This window comes from Thunnus albacares, chromosome 8 (assembly GCF_914725855.1).
Source record: "Thunnus albacares chromosome 8, fThuAlb1.1, whole genome shotgun sequence".
NCBI classification, from domain to species: domain Eukaryota; kingdom Metazoa; phylum Chordata; class Actinopteri; order Scombriformes; family Scombridae; genus Thunnus; species Thunnus albacares.
The window spans coordinates 4,400,496-4,417,443 of record NC_058113.1 but is presented as its reverse complement, the minus strand read 5'-3'; the positions used below and the strand labels follow the sequence as shown (position 1 = coordinate 4,417,443).

Genomic DNA, 16,948 nt, shown 5'->3' with positions numbered 1-16,948 from the left:
GGGTGAAACTGATCGACTTTGGTTTTACCATTCGGGTTTCCAAAATAAAGAGAGGCACTGCCGTTCAGGCTCTTGGTTACAGAGCTCCTGAGGTCATCCTTGGCCTCCGGTTGAGTGAGGCCATAGATATGTGGGCTCTTGGCTGCGTAATGGCATTCCTGTATCTGAGCCTGCACCTGTATCCTGTACGGTGCGAATACGAGATCATTAGAATCATCGTGCAGATGCAGGGTCAGCCCGACGATCGCCTGCTGAATGCTGGATCCCGTACTAAGGATTTTTTCAGCAAGAACAAAGGCTTCACCCAGCAGCTATGGAGTATGAAGACAAGAACTGAATATGTGCTTGCAACAGGCCAGGAGTCCCAACGATGTAGGACCATTTCCAACAAGTACACTCGTCTGGATGACATGATAGCAGACCACCCAGAGCCGAAAACCACCACTGAGTATGAGGACACACTGGCGTTTATAAGTCTCCTCAAACGGATGCTGCGTGTGGATTCTGTCAAAAGAATTACCCCCACTGAAGCTCTGGGGCACCGGTTTATCACAATGAGACACTTTCCCAGAGACACTGATCCAGACCTTTATGTGGCATCATCCCGTGTGAACATGAGCGTGTGCCCACCCCAGGACTCACCAGTTGAAATAAACTGCTTTGTAACGTCCAGTGAAGTTTCACACTATGGAGCACCGGCCGTCAGCCCACATACCTTTACATCAACCGCCACTGGTTGTGATGATAAAAGCAATGCTGGCAATAATGATGCCACAAATGGTGCAGCTTTACCTCCCTCCGTTAGCAGTCATCCAGATGGGTTTGACATGGGCAGTGATGGAGGATACTTTGTCTCAGTTAAAACACAGGCGATTAGGAGATTCTTTTCCAGCATGAGCAAGGCCATGTGTTGCTGCTCTGTGGATGTTGTGGATGATTGATGTCCTGAGAGAATCCACAGTAATTTACAGCCTTACAGCAAAAAAGTCATTACGGGTCAGTCAATACTGGGAGCTGTTTAGGATGATACCTCCAACCTTGAACTGGCCAGCTTCTCCCCATTGGTCTAAGTCTCAAATATCCATACTAAGGATTTTGTTCTCGTGTGAGACTCCCACCCATCCAACACACACACACCTTCCATTTTTAACTTATTATTATCTGGTTAATTAATATAATAAACAAAATAAACTTTAAAATTGTGTTTGCTTTGTTTCTTTCCCCTCTGGTCACTCATCCTCAGTGACACATCTATAACCTCTACATATGCATGTGCACCCACATATCCTTGTAACCAACTGCCCTCCTCCTCCTATAACACACACACACACACACACACGCACAATCCACATGAATTGAACTGTTGTCGTGTCACATCAGTTTTAACCAATACTTCAGCCTATGCTAAAGTATGTATAGGCATGTTTTTTCTATTGTGTCAGACTTTGTCAGATTATCCACTATGTTATGTGTCTTGTTTGACACGTGTTACGTCTTCTGATTCACCTTGCTGTTTGTTTTGTTTCAGGTGGATCATCAGATCCAACTGGGAACACCTGGGCCCAGTGTTCCCAGTCTGCAAAGTCCTGGTTGCTTCTAACTCTTTCTCTCTCTCTCCTTCCCTGCAGGCACCTGTTTGGTTATGTTGCAGCCTTAGTTCCTTTTTATGTTCCTTTTTATGTTCTGCACCTTACAACATACACACACTATCTTCACTCTCATGCAGATCCTACACTACTGATTCCACTACATATTCTTGTGTACTTTTGTTATATAATTAATTAATCTCAGCTTGATCAAATAAATTACATTTGTTAAAACCTTTAATATGCTGTGTCTCCTCATATTCTTCATGGTCCAAGTGAGACCTACTGTATGTTATGTCTTCTTTGATGCGTCATGTCTTGTTACATCATCTTATGTCTTGTCTATATATCATGCTCCAAGACTGTATAGGACTGCTGGTCCTCCAGCGGCCACGGCCTCACAGATGCAGAACTTTTGTCTTATTTTTCTTTTACTGGCAGAAATGGGCTTCTGTAACAATATGCCCAATTCTTCATAATATAAAAAAATACACAAGAATAGAAATTACATTTCAGAAGCACCATGTGGGGAAGTAAGAACAAAAGAGACTACAGAAAAAACATTTAACCTTTTCATTGACAGTAAAAGAAAGTCAAAAGACCCTTGGACATGTCAATGACTTTTTATATTGTGTATCATCCCATTCTACCTATAAAGGTAGAAAAATACCTGGTATTACTGTAATTTCCATATTTCCGCGGGTGCGTGAATGCAGCGTGCAGGTTGTGAAATTCTGTAGAGAAATGACGCAAAGAGACGGGTCACTTTCACTTCCCTCAACAGAAAGCTTCAGTACACTGTTTTACATTGTTTGGAAAGTAGCTTTAGTTTACAATAGTGACATTTAACTCCTGTTAGTTCCTTTCAACATTCAGATTTTTTAAAGGGCGGTGTCACAGCACCTGGCGTGGACACGACTCACTGGTAGGATTCATGCCGTTATACGTGCAGCACGCTTACAGGTCGCTTTTTCTGAGCTGGATCACAGAGTATTCAAACAAAGCTAATGACGCAACAAGCAGCGGTTATTTCCAATTTTGAAACTTTAAGTTGACTGAAAGACTGCTGGTAAACAAAATTTCAGCACTAAATTTTACGCGAATGGTATTTATCGGCTTTGATAGCTGATAATAAATTGGAAGAAAGAAGTGTCAATGCCGCGGGTGTGTCACAACAGGAGGTGTCGAAGGATTTCGGAAACAGCTGAGGTAGAAAGGATTACTTGTGTGGCAAACTGTTTTATCATGGATCGAAATTCAAGTATTTAATAATATAATTATATAATATAAGTTAACAACTATAAGCTAAAAATAACTTGTCAGAGTGACAACCCGGTAAACAATTTCTGGGCAGCTGCCAATTAAACAAAGATCTTGTTAGACCTATTTCCCGTTGTGTATTTCAATTTACGGCTTTATTTATTTATTTCTGTACTATTTTTTGGTAATACTGCGACTGCCAATGCTTTAAAGTATATAGAAAATGTCCATTCTTGTATCAGAATCGGGTTATGTATGTCTGGACTTATTCAGACGTGTACTTTGTACCATGACGTGAACTCAATACCATGTAATTTATGGTCTTGAGTCAAAATGTCAAATCAGCAATATTATCTGGACTCAGCAAAACACAATTACAGATTTCTCCAATTATTGGTTATCATTAGTTGTAAGTGATGCGTCCAATTACAGTATCTGTGATATCTGTGTGGGGACTGTACCTTTAAAATACAGTGTATCTGTCTTGGCCAGGTCTTGTGTTGTGTTATCACAGCGGTGACTACCCTGCAGTAAATATGGGTCAGGTAGAAGAAGCCAACGTGTCGTGTCTGAACGTCCTGACCTGCCACAGAGAGCTTCTGGTGTCCAAGGTGAGGAGCATTCAATGTATCCTGGACAACCTGTTAGCATGTGGCTTCCTCTGTGAAGAAGATGTTGAGATCGTACAGCGAACCGCCACCAAGACAGATCAGGTAGGAAAACCAATGGCTATTCTTTTCTTAAGCTCTCAATTTGGATTTTTTAGAATCTAATATACTGTGTTGTATCTCTCTGTAATATATCCTGTCGTAAAAATCCAACACAAAGCATGAGGTACTGTTTATGAAATTGTAACAAATACTTTATTTCCATTGATTATTCTATAGGTGCGCAAAATCTTGGAGCTAGTCCAATGCAAAGGGGAAGAGGCCAGTGCATACTTAATTTACATCATATATAAAGTATGTGATGCATACATAGATCTCCAGCCATGGTTGAAAGAGATCAACTACAACCCAAGTGAAGATATGATGGTGATGAAGGTGGTTAACACAGATCCCAGTAAGTACTGCAATAACTAATCCTTCTCTGTGCCTCATTTACATTTTCACAGTTATTCCTTTGTACAAAACTGAAGATAAACATTTATTTTCAGACTATAGAGCAATTTCTTTGCTTTCCTAGTTTTCAAAGACATTTAAAAAATCCAGTCAGGGCAACTTTATTGAGAAGCATAACATCATGAGTAACAATCAGTATGATTTTAGAGCTGAGTTGGCAGTAATGGAACTATGATAATGAATTGTTATTACAAAAAGTGTGGAAGTAGAGGACTGGCATACTCATCATCACTACGTAACTACTTGGACAATGTGTATCAATGTCTTTCAAAATAAATATAATGAGACTAAAGTGTGGTGTTCCACAGGGCTCAGTTTAAGGTCTGCAATTGTTTATGCAAGATGTCTAAATGGTTTAAAATGTATTAGTTGCAGAATGATACAGTTTTCTTTGCTCAAGGAAGAATTAAAATAGGGTTCTGAGTATAGTTGAGAAATTAAATGTGTTAATGTGTTCATTAAATATTAATGTAGAAATAGTTTAAAGGATAGCTTCAAACTTTTTCAAGTGTCCATATGAACAGTGAAAGAGGTTTTCCTCACTGTAATCATTCCTCCTGTTCATACTGACTATTAAAAGATCCCCTTCAAATGTGCTTTCAATGTAAGTGATGGGGGCCAAAATCCACTGAGAACCAATCCTTCAGTATAAATAAGCTGTCCTTTAATATAAGTCAAACAAAGTTTATAATTTTTGGAAATTGTATAGTAAATACAAATTACACTGGGCCTAACTCTGGTTCTACTAATACCACTAAGAGTTTCTATATTGCACTAATTGGCAGTTATTTCCTCTAAGTCAGCAGGTATAATGAGAAGATGAGGCAAGAAATGAGCCGGGACACCAACTTCATCATGTCGTACGGACAGCAAGAGGAGACCCGGCTGGAGGACCTCTACACCGACACACTGATGGAACTGTTGAACGACTGCAATGAAAGTCTGGGCTTCTTGGAGAGTCTGGACCAGCTCCTTGGGGAGCATGCAGTCTTCAATCCCCAGGCTGAAACCATTTATGTAATGGGGGATGCCGGTGTGGGAAAATCAATCCTCCTGCAGAAACTCCAAAATCTGTGGTCCAAGAATGAGCTGCAGACAGATGCCATCTTCTTCTTTAAGTTCCGCTGTAGGATGTTCAGCACCTTTAAGGACACAGAGCAGATCTCCCTCAGAGACCTTTTGTTCAAATACAACTTCTACCCAGACCACGATCCTGATGATGAAGTGTTTGATTACATCTTGCGCTTCCCTGAGAAGGCTATTTTTACGTTTGATGGCTATGATGAGATTCAGGAGGATCTAGACCTGATGAATGTCCCTGAAGTAGCGTCACCGGAGGAGAAGGCACATCCTCTCCAGTTGCTTCTCAGTTTGCTCTGTGGGAAACTACTCAAGGGCTCGCAGAAGGTGCTGACAGCCCGGACAGGGATCGAAATCCAGAGCAGGGTGATCAGAAAGAAGGTGGCTCTCCGGGGGTTCTCCCCAGTTCATCTGAAGACCTACGTTGATCTGCACTTCAAGGAGCAGGAGCAGCGAGACCTGGTCTCAGTTCAGCTGGATGCTAGCCCCCACCTCTGCGGCCTGTGCTCCACCCCCCTGTTCTGCTGGATCGTATTCAAGAGCTTTACGCACCTGCAGACCATGCATGATAGTTTTCAGCTGCCTGACACCTGCATCACACTCAGTGACATCTTCCTCCTGCTGTCAGAGGTGTTCCTCAGCCGCTCAGCATCACCCACTCCATCTCTGCTGAAGAAAAGAACTCGCTGTGCCTCAGAGACATTCAAAGCAGGGCTCAGGCCCCTCACAGCATTTGCCAAGCTTGCTCTACAGGGTATGGAGAGAGGTAGCTTCATTTGTGGCCAAGAGGAGATTACTGCTTGCGGCTTGACAGAGGAGGACCTACCACTGGGCTTCCTTAGAGCTGTTAGTGAGTATGATGCCAGCGAAAGCCCTGCTACCTTTGAATTCCTCCATATGACTCTGCAGTCTTTCTTGGCGGCGTTTGCTCTTGTGTTGGATGAAGAGGCTGCTGCCAGCTCCATCCTCAAGTTCTTCACAGAGTGCAGCAGGAAGAGGGAACGCTCCTGTCTGCCTTTTAACTTCTGTATTAGTGGATCTTCAAAGCCCAGTGAAAAGAAGCCGTTTACTACTAATGAACACCTTCAGTTTACTAATCTGTTCTTGTGTGGACTGCTGTCCAAAGCTAACAACAGCCTGATGCAGCATCTGGTCTCTCCTGTGTTACTAAAGAAAAAACGGAACTTACTAAAGTCATACCTCTCCACCAGTGTGAAGTCGCACCTCCAGGGCTTACCCCATCACATGAGTGAAGAGGGCAAGAAAGTTCATGTTCTGCCCAACTTCCTGTGGATGCTGAGGTGCATCTTCGAGACGGGGAGCAAAGACATTGCTCAGATGACAGCCAAAGGCATCACATCCAGCTTCATCAAGATGGGTCACTGTAACGTGTTTTCAGGTGACTGCACTGCCCTGAACTTTGTACTGCAGCACCGTCAGAAGCTCCTGGGGCTCGACATGGACAACAACAATATCAGTGACTATGGGATGAAGCAGCTAAGGCCATCCTTCTGTAAGATGAGAATAGTGAGGTAAGAATCATGTTTCTAAATGTCCTCTATTCTTAAGTCTAGTAAATCCAAACTCTTTGTATGATATATATATATATATATATATATATATATATATATATATATATATATATATATATATATATATATATATATATATAACTGTATGCATTATCAAACATGCTCGCCTGCAGATTTTGCGTCAATCAACTGTCAGACATCAGCATTGAGATTCTTGCAGAGGAGCTGTGCAAGCAGAAAATTGTGGAGGTCTTGGGGTGAGTAAACAAGTCCATTTTTCCAGACTGATAATCTGCATTTCTCCCCAAAAGAGTGTGTGAGCTTGAGATGAGATTGTGTAAGAAAGAGGAGTGGCTCTGTGTCTTTCCTTCAACTTACCCCCCAAAAAGTAGCAAATGGACTGGTTATAGCCACAGTTATCCATAACATGAAACAATTTATTTATTTCTGTAGATGTTTTTTTGTGGAATAAATGCTTGAACTTCCTGTGGAGAGTTTGACTACTGGTTTTCAAGAATCATGAATCATATAGTATTATCTTGTGGTAGGACAGTCTGAACAAAATATAGAAGCGAGTGTGTCCTCAGCAGCAGGAACTGGCAGTTTTAAAAAGAAAGAATCAGGGACAAATTGATGAAAAAAAAGGTAGCACACACAATTTTGGTTCAGATACATAATGGTACTTTGAATGTACAAAATCTTAGGGATACAAAAATTGTCTTGAAAATAAAGGTAGGCTACAAAAAGCTTTTACCCCCCAAAACTAAAATTGTGCTCTAGTAAAGTAAAACGTGTGTTTCTAAAAATGTGTGCTTTTGTTCTCAGGCTTTACAGCAATAACATCACAGATGTCGGAGCCAAGCTAATTGCTCAGATAGTTGAGGAATGCCCAAAGCTGAGAATTCTCAAGTAAGATATCAATTCGAACTTGTGCCAAGACACATCAAATAATATATATTTGTTTTTATGTATTTTAATTAATGTTGTCCTTACTTTTCCTTCAGGCTTGGTAAAAACAAGATCACCAGTGTTGGTGGGAAGTATCTGGCCAGTGCAATTCAGAAGAGCAAGAGCATATTTGATGTGGGGTAAGACTTCACTGCTGTGTGTATAAGGATCATTTAATCAAGGATTACCTCATATACAGCTGGTTACTTGAAGGTGGTAAAATTTTAAAGAAAAAGCCAATGACGTGTAACATCTACAGATCAAGAGCAACATCTGACTGAGTAGCAATGTTGCTCTGGTGGCTTGACAGGATTAATGGAGGAAGGTTTCTGATAGTGTAAAAAATTGTTTTATGCCCATCCCTCAAGCACTACAAAACATATTACCTTGAAAAAAAGTCAGTGACTGCAGCTCATCATGAAGGTTTTGATGTCTCTGTTTCCAGAATGTGGGGGAACACCATCGGTGATGAGGGAGCAGAAGCATTCGCAGAAGCTTTGAGGCACCACCCAAGTCTTACCAATCTCAGGTGAGAAAGGAACCACTCACAAACTCAATATAAAACCCCTGACTAAAACTCATTGACTCATCATTTCTGTGTTTCTATTCCAGCCTCTCAGCCAATGGCATCACATCAAAAGGCGCGAAGATCCTGGCAGAAGCACTGAAAGAGAACAGCTGCCTCAGGATATTCTGGTAGGCAGGTCATTTACTTTGAGTTTGAGTGATTTTTGCTGTTGTGTGTAGAGAACTCCAACTCTGTGCTGTTGTAGGTTGGTGCAGAATGAGATATGTGATGATGCAGCTCCATACTTGGCTCAGTTGGTCCAAGCAGACACTGGTCTAAGCCACCTCTGGTAAGCAAAAAAAAAACACATTCTGTATTTACTCACATGATGCCACTGTGCACCCAACCTCTGATGCTGCTGAATACGCTGGTCAGACATTGATAATCAGAAACTCACCTGCTTGGTATATTTGTCTGCAGGTTAATCAATAACCGCTTCACTGTGGACGGGATGAAACACTTCGCTGAGGCCCTTTCTCACAACACAGCACTTAAAGAGATATGGTGAGGAACAGTTGAAGTTTATTTTAGTCATTTATGCAGTTAATTTTGATAACGCATTTAAACTCCAAATTCATTCAGATTAAGGAATTTTGGTTGATTATGAGTCAAACAAATGTCTTCCTTTAGTGGAGAAAGGTAGATTATCTCTATCTATCTATATCAGTTATGGAGATTTGATCTGGCAGATGAGTTAAGAGTCCAAAAACATCCATTAGCATTATTATTGATAGATATAAATTGATATTATTGATAAGAATAATACCACAAATCTATTGCCAATATAATCCATATTAATGAAACATAACTAACTGCGTAATTTTAGTATTCATTAGGGTGTCACACAATCTCTTCACAGCATCAGGATCACTTTCTTGTATTCTCCCTCTGAATATAATAATGTGTTTGGACTTGAATGAATGTCTGATGGGGTGTGATCATGTTCCTACAGTGTGAAAGGAAACCAGATCTCTGAAGAGGAACAGAAACAGTTTGTGGAAACGAAAAGGCTGCGATTTTACTGACCGCGCACTAATGTGGGAAGGAGCCATGTGCACAAGTTGAATAATTGCTGCATGATAGAGAATATCTAGCATGTGTTCACTGAATGCGAAGTGGTAGTATTAGCTTAAGCTAATATGCTACACTGTATGATTTCACCTGGTTGCACCTGTTTGGACTGCTGAGAACACAAAGTCACACTTTGTGCTGTAATGGAAACACTGTATATTCATCACTAGTTGAGGAATCTTTTTTTTGCTTTTTTTTGAATGTCTGTTTCAGTTTTCATATGGGGGATGTTTACCTGAAATTTTGCCCAAATGTTTGGCAGTTTTACATGTCTGTTACAAAAAAAAGGAAGTGGAAGCACTGTTAACAAGAAAACAATGACTTCCTTCTTCATTACCACATTCATAGATTTAAGGCACATTGTTTTGTTTTGTTTGAATATATGAACAATAACTTTACATTATTTATGATTTGACTGTTACTTGAGGTGCTGTGTGTTACATGTGTTAAGGTGTACTTCAGTCTGAACACAACAGCATAATTATAATGTTTACTGTTGGGATTCCAGTTGCCAGTGTATCAACTCCCCCCCCACCAGACAGCCTCTGGTGACATGGGACACTTAGTGTATATGAACAAAACATGGAGCTCAGTTAATCATGCTGCTGGTCTTTCCCTCTATAGAGCTTTTTCACAGCAGACATTTGACTCGTAGCAGGAAAAGCACAGGTGTCACTAATAAAATATGTGTTCCAGTCACATGACAGTGAACCAGCAGCATTGCCCTGACACTGACACACCTACGTAGAAGGCAGCCATAACTCATGTTGCAAATTCCTCCTGTACTTTCTCTGCTATCACCTGTTAAAATGTCTGCTGTGAAAAAGTCAGTTTATTGTGATTCAATACAATGTACTGTATGAGGCAGCTCCTTCCTGCTTAGTCATCCAAAGCACACAGCAAATCACTTATCATCATCCACCCTTTAAAAGAGACACTTAGGTGTTTTAGTATTGCACTTTCATAAAGTTTAAGGATTTGTGTAAAACGGATTTAAGAGAGAATAGTCAAACTTTAAGCAGCAAAGGCTGAGATGTCCTGACCTTTAATTCACACACTATTATAATAACACATTATCATGTAGTTGTACATGCTCTAGTAATTTGATAAATTGAGCATGTGGTACAAAAGGTGGACTTCCTGACTGAATGTTCACTGAGCTCCATGTCATATTTTTATCTAGAAAAGTAAGTACAGTAGGACACCCAGCTGATCAGATGGCTGGATTTTTACTTATAAATTTGACTAGCTTCAAACACTAAATAACACGGCATAAAAATAAGTAAAAGATGATTGGTATCCAAAGGAATCACTCCTAGCTGTTTTTGTACATAGTTTTACATAAAAGAAATGTATGTTTATTGTGATTTTTTTTTCACTTATATATTTAACAGTGCACATTTACTGGTAATGCTTGTTTGGGCTCAGAACTGCCAAGAAATAAATGATTAAAACACAAAGAAAAATCTAAAAAGTGCTTGACTGATTCAGTAGTAGCTCATATAAGGCTTGTCTTAGGACTGCACCAACGTAGTTCTGAGTCAAGACATGCAACCCTCCCAGTTCCTCCCACACGACATCACCACATCCAGGGGACTTCTCACCACACGTGCAATCGGGGAAACTCAAAGTGAGTATGACGATAGCTGCAAAACAAAATGCAGTGGAGAACAGAAGTTGACCCAACCTAGAGAGAAAGCTACAAGGTTAATTCTGACTGCTTTCATAGAATATTTAGCATGAAGTTATGATATCCTTTACAGCATACTGTAAATGTTGTAAAGCTATGAAATAAAGAGATTACTGCCTCACTAGTTCAATTGTCTCCTTACAAACTGACTGAAAAACAGCTTTGTTTATCTGACAAATGGTCACAAGGGCCACTTACTTTTGAAATCTTTCAGCCACATCTCATGGCCTCCCTTAGTGGAGGGAGTTGCTTGGTTTAGTTGTGTTCTGGTGTTCATAGACTGCTGATGTCTGACAAAGGGGTCAAAGGTCATTAAACCAGAAAAATCAAGGAGGCTGTCCACATCTGATGTTAGAAACCATCCTTAAACAGAGCAGAGACAGGAGTTACTATCTCCCCCAATTTACCTCTACTTGTTATCACATGACCAAAACACCAAACATACGTGATAGCAACTAAACCCTGCTCCATTCTGGTCTCCCACAATGTCAGACTATGTCACACCATAGAATTTAAGCTTTTCTCAAATTCCACCTCTTTTGTATTACTTCATCTTACACTGGCTTTTCCTCTGCACCTCTTCATTTTCATCCTAACTTACAGGTTCTTGTCTTTTTGTGAGGTGAATGAGTCATTGTGCTATTGGAGGCAGCTGTTAGGAACAATAAAAAAACCCACAAGGACAGGAAGTTGAATGTCATCATTGTATCTATTAAGGCCAGATCTGTTGCACTTTTCCGCTAAAACTCAGACAGAAATTAAAAGACATCACTAGTCAGAGTCAAACCTGCTCACAGAAATCATTCCAGTAATCAGTTATGAAAACAATGATAAATAATAATTGGTTGCAGAAGTCAGTCAAAGTGAGAGACGAAGGTACAGTATGAGCCCTGTGAAATGTCCATCAATCAGCCAATGTCCAGACTGTTGCTGCCAACAGAGAACAGCATGATGAGGAGAGTTCACACTTTCAGATGAGTCTGCAGCACCACCGTGTGGCGGGGACAGTGTATTACATGGCTCAGCTAATCTCTGTGTGGCTGTCAGGTTATATGTCCAGTATGATGAAGCAGCAGTAGTCATGAGTGTGGCGGGGTGGATCCCAAAACTCCAAAAGTTCACTCCACTTTTCTGCAGTGACCCAGAAACTGATGCAGTTTCTTTGACCCCGTATTATAACCCCGGCCACAACAAGACATAGTGGAAAAATATATTTTAAAAAAAGAACTTGAAAGATAAAAGCAAAAATTGTAAAGGATTATTACATAAAGGATGATATGCTTTAAAGGGGTACTCCAGTGATTTAGTACTGCACTTTCATAAAGTGACAGGACTTGTGAGACAGATTAAAGACAGGATGGTGAAAAGTGAAGCAGCAGAGGCCGAGATATCCTGACTTTTAATGCCAACATAGCACTGAATCCATAAAATTTGGGTTTAATTACTTTAAATAATATACATCTGTTTGCTTATTCGGACACTTCTGTATTATTTAGCACAAAGTTGAATATATTAGAACATGAGTTTCACAGTTGCAATTTTGACAGACTTTCTGGTATAAATCTGTACTGTCCAAGCCCAAAGTGAGATTACCTATGTGATACCTCCTCCAGAGCCACAGAGAGCGTTCTGTTTTCACAGGCTGGGTGGGATCAACAATGAAACTTCTTCTTGAAAATGGCAAAGTCAGTTGACTTTGCCATTTAAAATCAGTGGAGTGTCCCTTTAATTCCAGTATCTTGTAGGCTGAAGAAAGACATTCATCCATCAGTGTGTGTTAGGACTACATGAGGCTGTGGCTCATGTCAACTGGGTGTAGCACAAACAAAATCTGAAAAGAACTCATAATCATCATGATTGTAAATTGATTCATTAATATGTTATAATGTGTTATGTCCACTTGATTAATTGCAGTAAGTTACTTCATTTCTCATGAACTATCCTCCTCTCACTCAGAAGCATTCCTGTCCTTTCAGGAGGTAACTAAATGACGTGAGGAGAAACAGCAGCAAGGGCAGGTGGAGGACATTTGGGACAATTTCTCTCTTGTTAACCAACATTTTTTGGATGAAAAAATGTCCACACCCTCATTACACACCTCCGCATGGAGGCACAGTTACACAACATTTCTTACGAAGTTTCTAGAGAGGAGATAAAGAAGCAGTTTGTTTTCCTCAGTATAACATTATGATCAGGATGGTGAGATGAGCGCTGGGATCTGAGTCGTAGACAAAAGGAGGTTGTGAAAGAAAACAATGATAAACTCTAAAAGAATTTCTGAGCTTTGGGATCCACTCAGTGATGTCATCGATGAGCTCCTCCTCTCTGGTTGGAGGCAAGCTTGTCAGTGAATTCAGATGCGATGGTTTTTCACTGGATTAAAAATCTGTAGACTCCACGGTAGAGGTCTTCAGGCAAACCTGACCCCCTGAAAACCCGACAAGTCCAGTCATTCCAAGGTTGCCTTGGCCAACTTCACTTGGTCTGGGTCTGTAGAAATGCAAGAACTTTGATTGAAATTTTGATTGGAGCTGCCAGGACCCGAGACCAGCTGACACACCACACATTACTGGCTTCAACCGTGATTGAAATGATGTTTGTTGATGACCCGGTGTGATTAAACTAGCAATTTTACAGAAAAAATTGTGTTTTGATGTTCACATTTGCTGTATATTAATTCTGTTGTAATGCAAAAGAGTTTGTTTCAGCTGGTGTCTTCCTCTGTGTGCAGGCTCAGTGATGATCAGCCTCTTTGAAACATGTTATTACAGTGAAGAATGAATCAAGCGCTGCATAGAAATGAGCACAAAGCAGATTACAAAGAAACTGTGTGGCAGTACAGACTTATGAATATTTAAATAATGATGAGGTTTTCTACCCAGAACCCACTCCAATAACTATTTTTTATTGTTTTATCTGTTTATTTCTTTTTTTTTTTTAATTTTATTTCTTTCATTTTTTGAGTCAATGTAATGCTACATGATCTCCAACAGTGTTGTTCATATTATGTTGCACCTGACTCTAATTATCAGATTAACCTTGATCTTTTTATTTAATGACTTTTCATAATCTTATGATATTTGCTTTGAAACATGATTTTGAACTGATAACGTTTCAAGAGCAGCCAAAGAGAATAATGTGTTGGGTTTTATTAAGGTCAGAAAAGACAAAAACTGAATTAAAGCTGAAATGATCGATTATTCTATTGACAGAAAAAAATATCAACAATCATTTTAAGTCATTGTTTGAAGAAAACATTCTAGCAACTTTTAGCTTCTCCTATGTGATGATTTCCTGCTTTTGTCTGTCTTTCATGACATCACCTTGGGCTGTGTGAAATTGTGACTGCCATTTTTCGTGACTATTTTATTGTTTAACTCAATGAATCCATTTATTTTACACATACAGACAGCATAGTGGTTGTTGGGACCCCAAACTATGAGGCAGTGAAGCCAACCTCAACATGGGTTTACTGAGCCTGCACACTGAAGAAAACATCAGCTGAGATGCACAGTATGTGTTGTTACTCTGCATTACCAAAGAATAAAGATACATTAAATGACAACTTCAAAACTGTGAACCAGTTTACCTTCAGTTGTTACTGATACTATGACAGACTATAATGAATACTCAGCCTATACAAATGACATCTGACTATGATGAACATGATGAAAACAGTCTGAGCTTCTTTTTCTATGAAGTAACAGCTGAAAAAACAGTAAATTTGACAAAAAAGAAACTCCTACTTACTGGTGCTTTCAATCACATCTCATGGTCTACATCATCGGATAGAGCTGACTCCATCTGTCAGTGAAGACTGTGAGATGCAGTTGAAAACTTTCTAAAAAGCTAGTAAGTGGACATTGAGTGGCTGACTGATATTTTTCAAGGTCAGAAAATACAGATGTGGTTCAATCTCTGCATATTTCTTTTCAGCTCAGGTTCAGGTAGATAGCTTCAGGACTGGGTGCAGGTTTTTGTTCCCATGAAGACCTCTACTCCATGGTGTGATTTATTGGAAAGCACTGATGAATATGTGTGTGTGTGTGTATATATATATATGTGTGTGTGTGTGTGTGTTTGACAATATTCACAGTTGATTGGCACCATTGTTGCAACAGCTTCAGTTCTGAAAATGTCTGAGCTGATGCAGCTTTTCTGAAAATGTGAGCAACATGTCATGTCTCTGGCTTGTTTCTCCTGGACTGGTAGAATGGCAGTGGAGGTGAGATGGTCCTGCAGGTCCATGCAGTTGTCCAGCTAGTTCTGCTCCCCCTCCACCACCCTGCTGCAGCTGGGCATGACAACAAGGCACTGCTAGACACTGATGCTGAAGGAGGAGGGGAGGGACAGAGTAAGAAGGGAGAGGGATAATCCACCCTCCCTCCACCCTGCCCCCACCTCCAGGACCATGTCCACCTCCTCCGGTGTCCTGGCATACAATCAGCTGACGTCTGCTGTCTGAGAGAGCCCTGCCTGTCGTAACGCCCCGTGTGTCTTTGACCGTCAGGGCTGGGGAGGATGCGAGGTGAGTATCAGTCAGCGGATCGGTCCGTCCGGTCTGAGACTGAGCGTGGATGTGCAACTCAAACATAAACAGAAAAGTCTGTATCCCTGAAGATTGCTTAAATGAGATTTGGCACACCGTGGTACTACATTATTGGGTGGGGTTAAACTGATCACAGTGGTCACGGCGTCCAGCAGTCTCCCTGGATCCACACTTCATTTTGGTGCTAATGAAGTAGATCTCTCTCAACGTGGGTACCTGTCATCCAACAACCAACAGAGAATATTTAGTAAAAAAAAATGTAAAATTTCCAAAAATCATACAAAAACTACATGTCACCTTGACATGTTTGGTAAAACTTTACCTGTGCAAAAAAAGCTTTAATCAGATGGATGCTCTGGACATGATCTGTTCACTTCAAACCATTCATCGATGCAGCTGGAAAGAGGAAACAAGAATTTGTTTTTAGACAAATGAGATGTCTCGTTAGTCTGTTGTTTAATACAATATTTCATCATCCTAACACACAGAGTGCACAGGGGAGACTCATTAGATTTCTTATTACACTATTACACAATGCAGGATTATTATATTGACTTCTTTATTAAGGATCAGGGAGTTTGACTCAACTGAAGTTTTAAACACTTGCTTGATGCTTTTTCAAACCATCAGATGAGTTTAAATAAATCAGATATAGACAAGATGAATTCAGTTTTCCATTATTTATGATAACATCAGTACTCTTGAAATGTTTCATAACAGAAAAATTTAAAGCCTCCAAAAATGTCTTTTTTAATTGGATATCTGTGGTGGAAGTGGTCATGTCAGGTCATATGAACTCCTCATAAACGTGAATTTATACCTAGTGGGCTGTGTGAACCAATCAGGATTGAGACTGTTGACTTTTATTCATTCTATATGTTGACTATTGTCTGTGATGATGACTGTAAGTTAGGAGACAAAATTGAAAATGCAAGAAACTGAAAAAATGTTCAGTCTGCATAAGGTCAAGAGATACAGCATTCAGTCCTAATTAGGAGCATTTTTGTGGTTGCCTGGGTGAAAAACCTTGTATGCAGGTTTGCTGTTGTGCTTGTTTGTTTACCACATTCCTAATGTGGCTATTATATCACACTAATTCAGGTATAGTAACAAATAAAACAATGTCCTTGCAGAAAACATAATTTCTAAACTAAACTTTCTAAACTCAAATCCTAATGGAACATCTGTAAATGAACCGGTCTAAACCTGTGGTGGAGGTTCTATGGAAAACTGCCTCATAAATAATGGTGGAATAAAGCTCATCCACATCTTTGTCATATAAAAGAAATGAAGTGCTAAACAGTCTTTCATACCCTTTATGGTAGATGCAGAGGCAGGGCAGGCGAGCGATGGTGTCCCCCTGTACCAGCTCCTCCAGGCAGATTGCACATTCTCCTGCATCCTTGGTCAGGACGTCCTCTGGAAGACAGCACACACATCACACCACAGGCTTATTAGAATGGATTATAGGACTCTTCACTACATGACGCCTTTTGTTCATATAAAAAAAGGGACATAAGACAATCTCTGCCTTTGAAACTAT

At 40.2% G+C, this 16,948-nt stretch overlaps 2 protein-coding genes across 6 annotated transcripts in view; one reads left to right on the top strand and one right to left on the bottom strand.

Annotated features, from left to right (window-relative positions):
• Window positions 1–2,323: 2,323 nt before the first annotated feature.
• Window positions 2,324–12,921, top strand: nod1 (nucleotide-binding oligomerization domain containing 1). Of its 5 annotated transcripts, XR_006404406.1 has the most exons (13): window positions 2,324–2,511; window positions 3,339–3,559; window positions 3,734–3,908; window positions 4,767–6,579; window positions 6,753–6,836; window positions 7,405–7,488; window positions 7,584–7,667; window positions 7,973–8,056; window positions 8,140–8,223; window positions 8,301–8,384; window positions 8,516–8,599; window positions 9,048–10,108; window positions 10,142–12,921. XR_006404406.1 is itself a non-coding variant. In XM_044358368.1 (12 exons), the coding sequence occupies exons 2-12, from the start codon at window positions 3,383–3,385 to the stop codon at window positions 9,118–9,120; spliced, it is 2,826 nt and encodes a 941-aa protein (XP_044214303.1). In that variant the 5' UTR covers window positions 2,324–2,511; window positions 3,339–3,382; the 3' UTR covers window positions 9,121–12,921. The 5 variants fall into 5 exon arrangements, 4 of the variants coding, with proteins under 4 accessions (XP_044214303.1, XP_044214304.1, XP_044214306.1 ...); XM_044358368.1 differs by having other exon boundaries at window positions 9,048–12,921; XM_044358369.1 differs by lacking the exon at window positions 2,324–2,511 and adding an exon at window positions 2,518–2,795 and having other exon boundaries at window positions 9,048–12,921.
• znrf2b (zinc and ring finger 2b) overlaps window positions 11,547–16,948 on the bottom strand; it is a 37,659-nt gene continuing 32,257 nt past the window's right edge. Inside the window, exons 3-5 of the mRNA XM_044358372.1 lie at window positions 16,719–16,824; window positions 15,728–15,801; window positions 11,547–15,621 (exon numbers count right to left, since the gene is read on the bottom strand). Coding sequence (XP_044214307.1) covers window positions 15,744–15,801; window positions 16,719–16,824 — 164 coding nt within the window. The 3' untranslated portion in view covers window positions 11,547–15,621; window positions 15,728–15,743. The remainder of the gene's footprint in view (window positions 15,622–15,727; window positions 15,802–16,718; window positions 16,825–16,948) is intronic.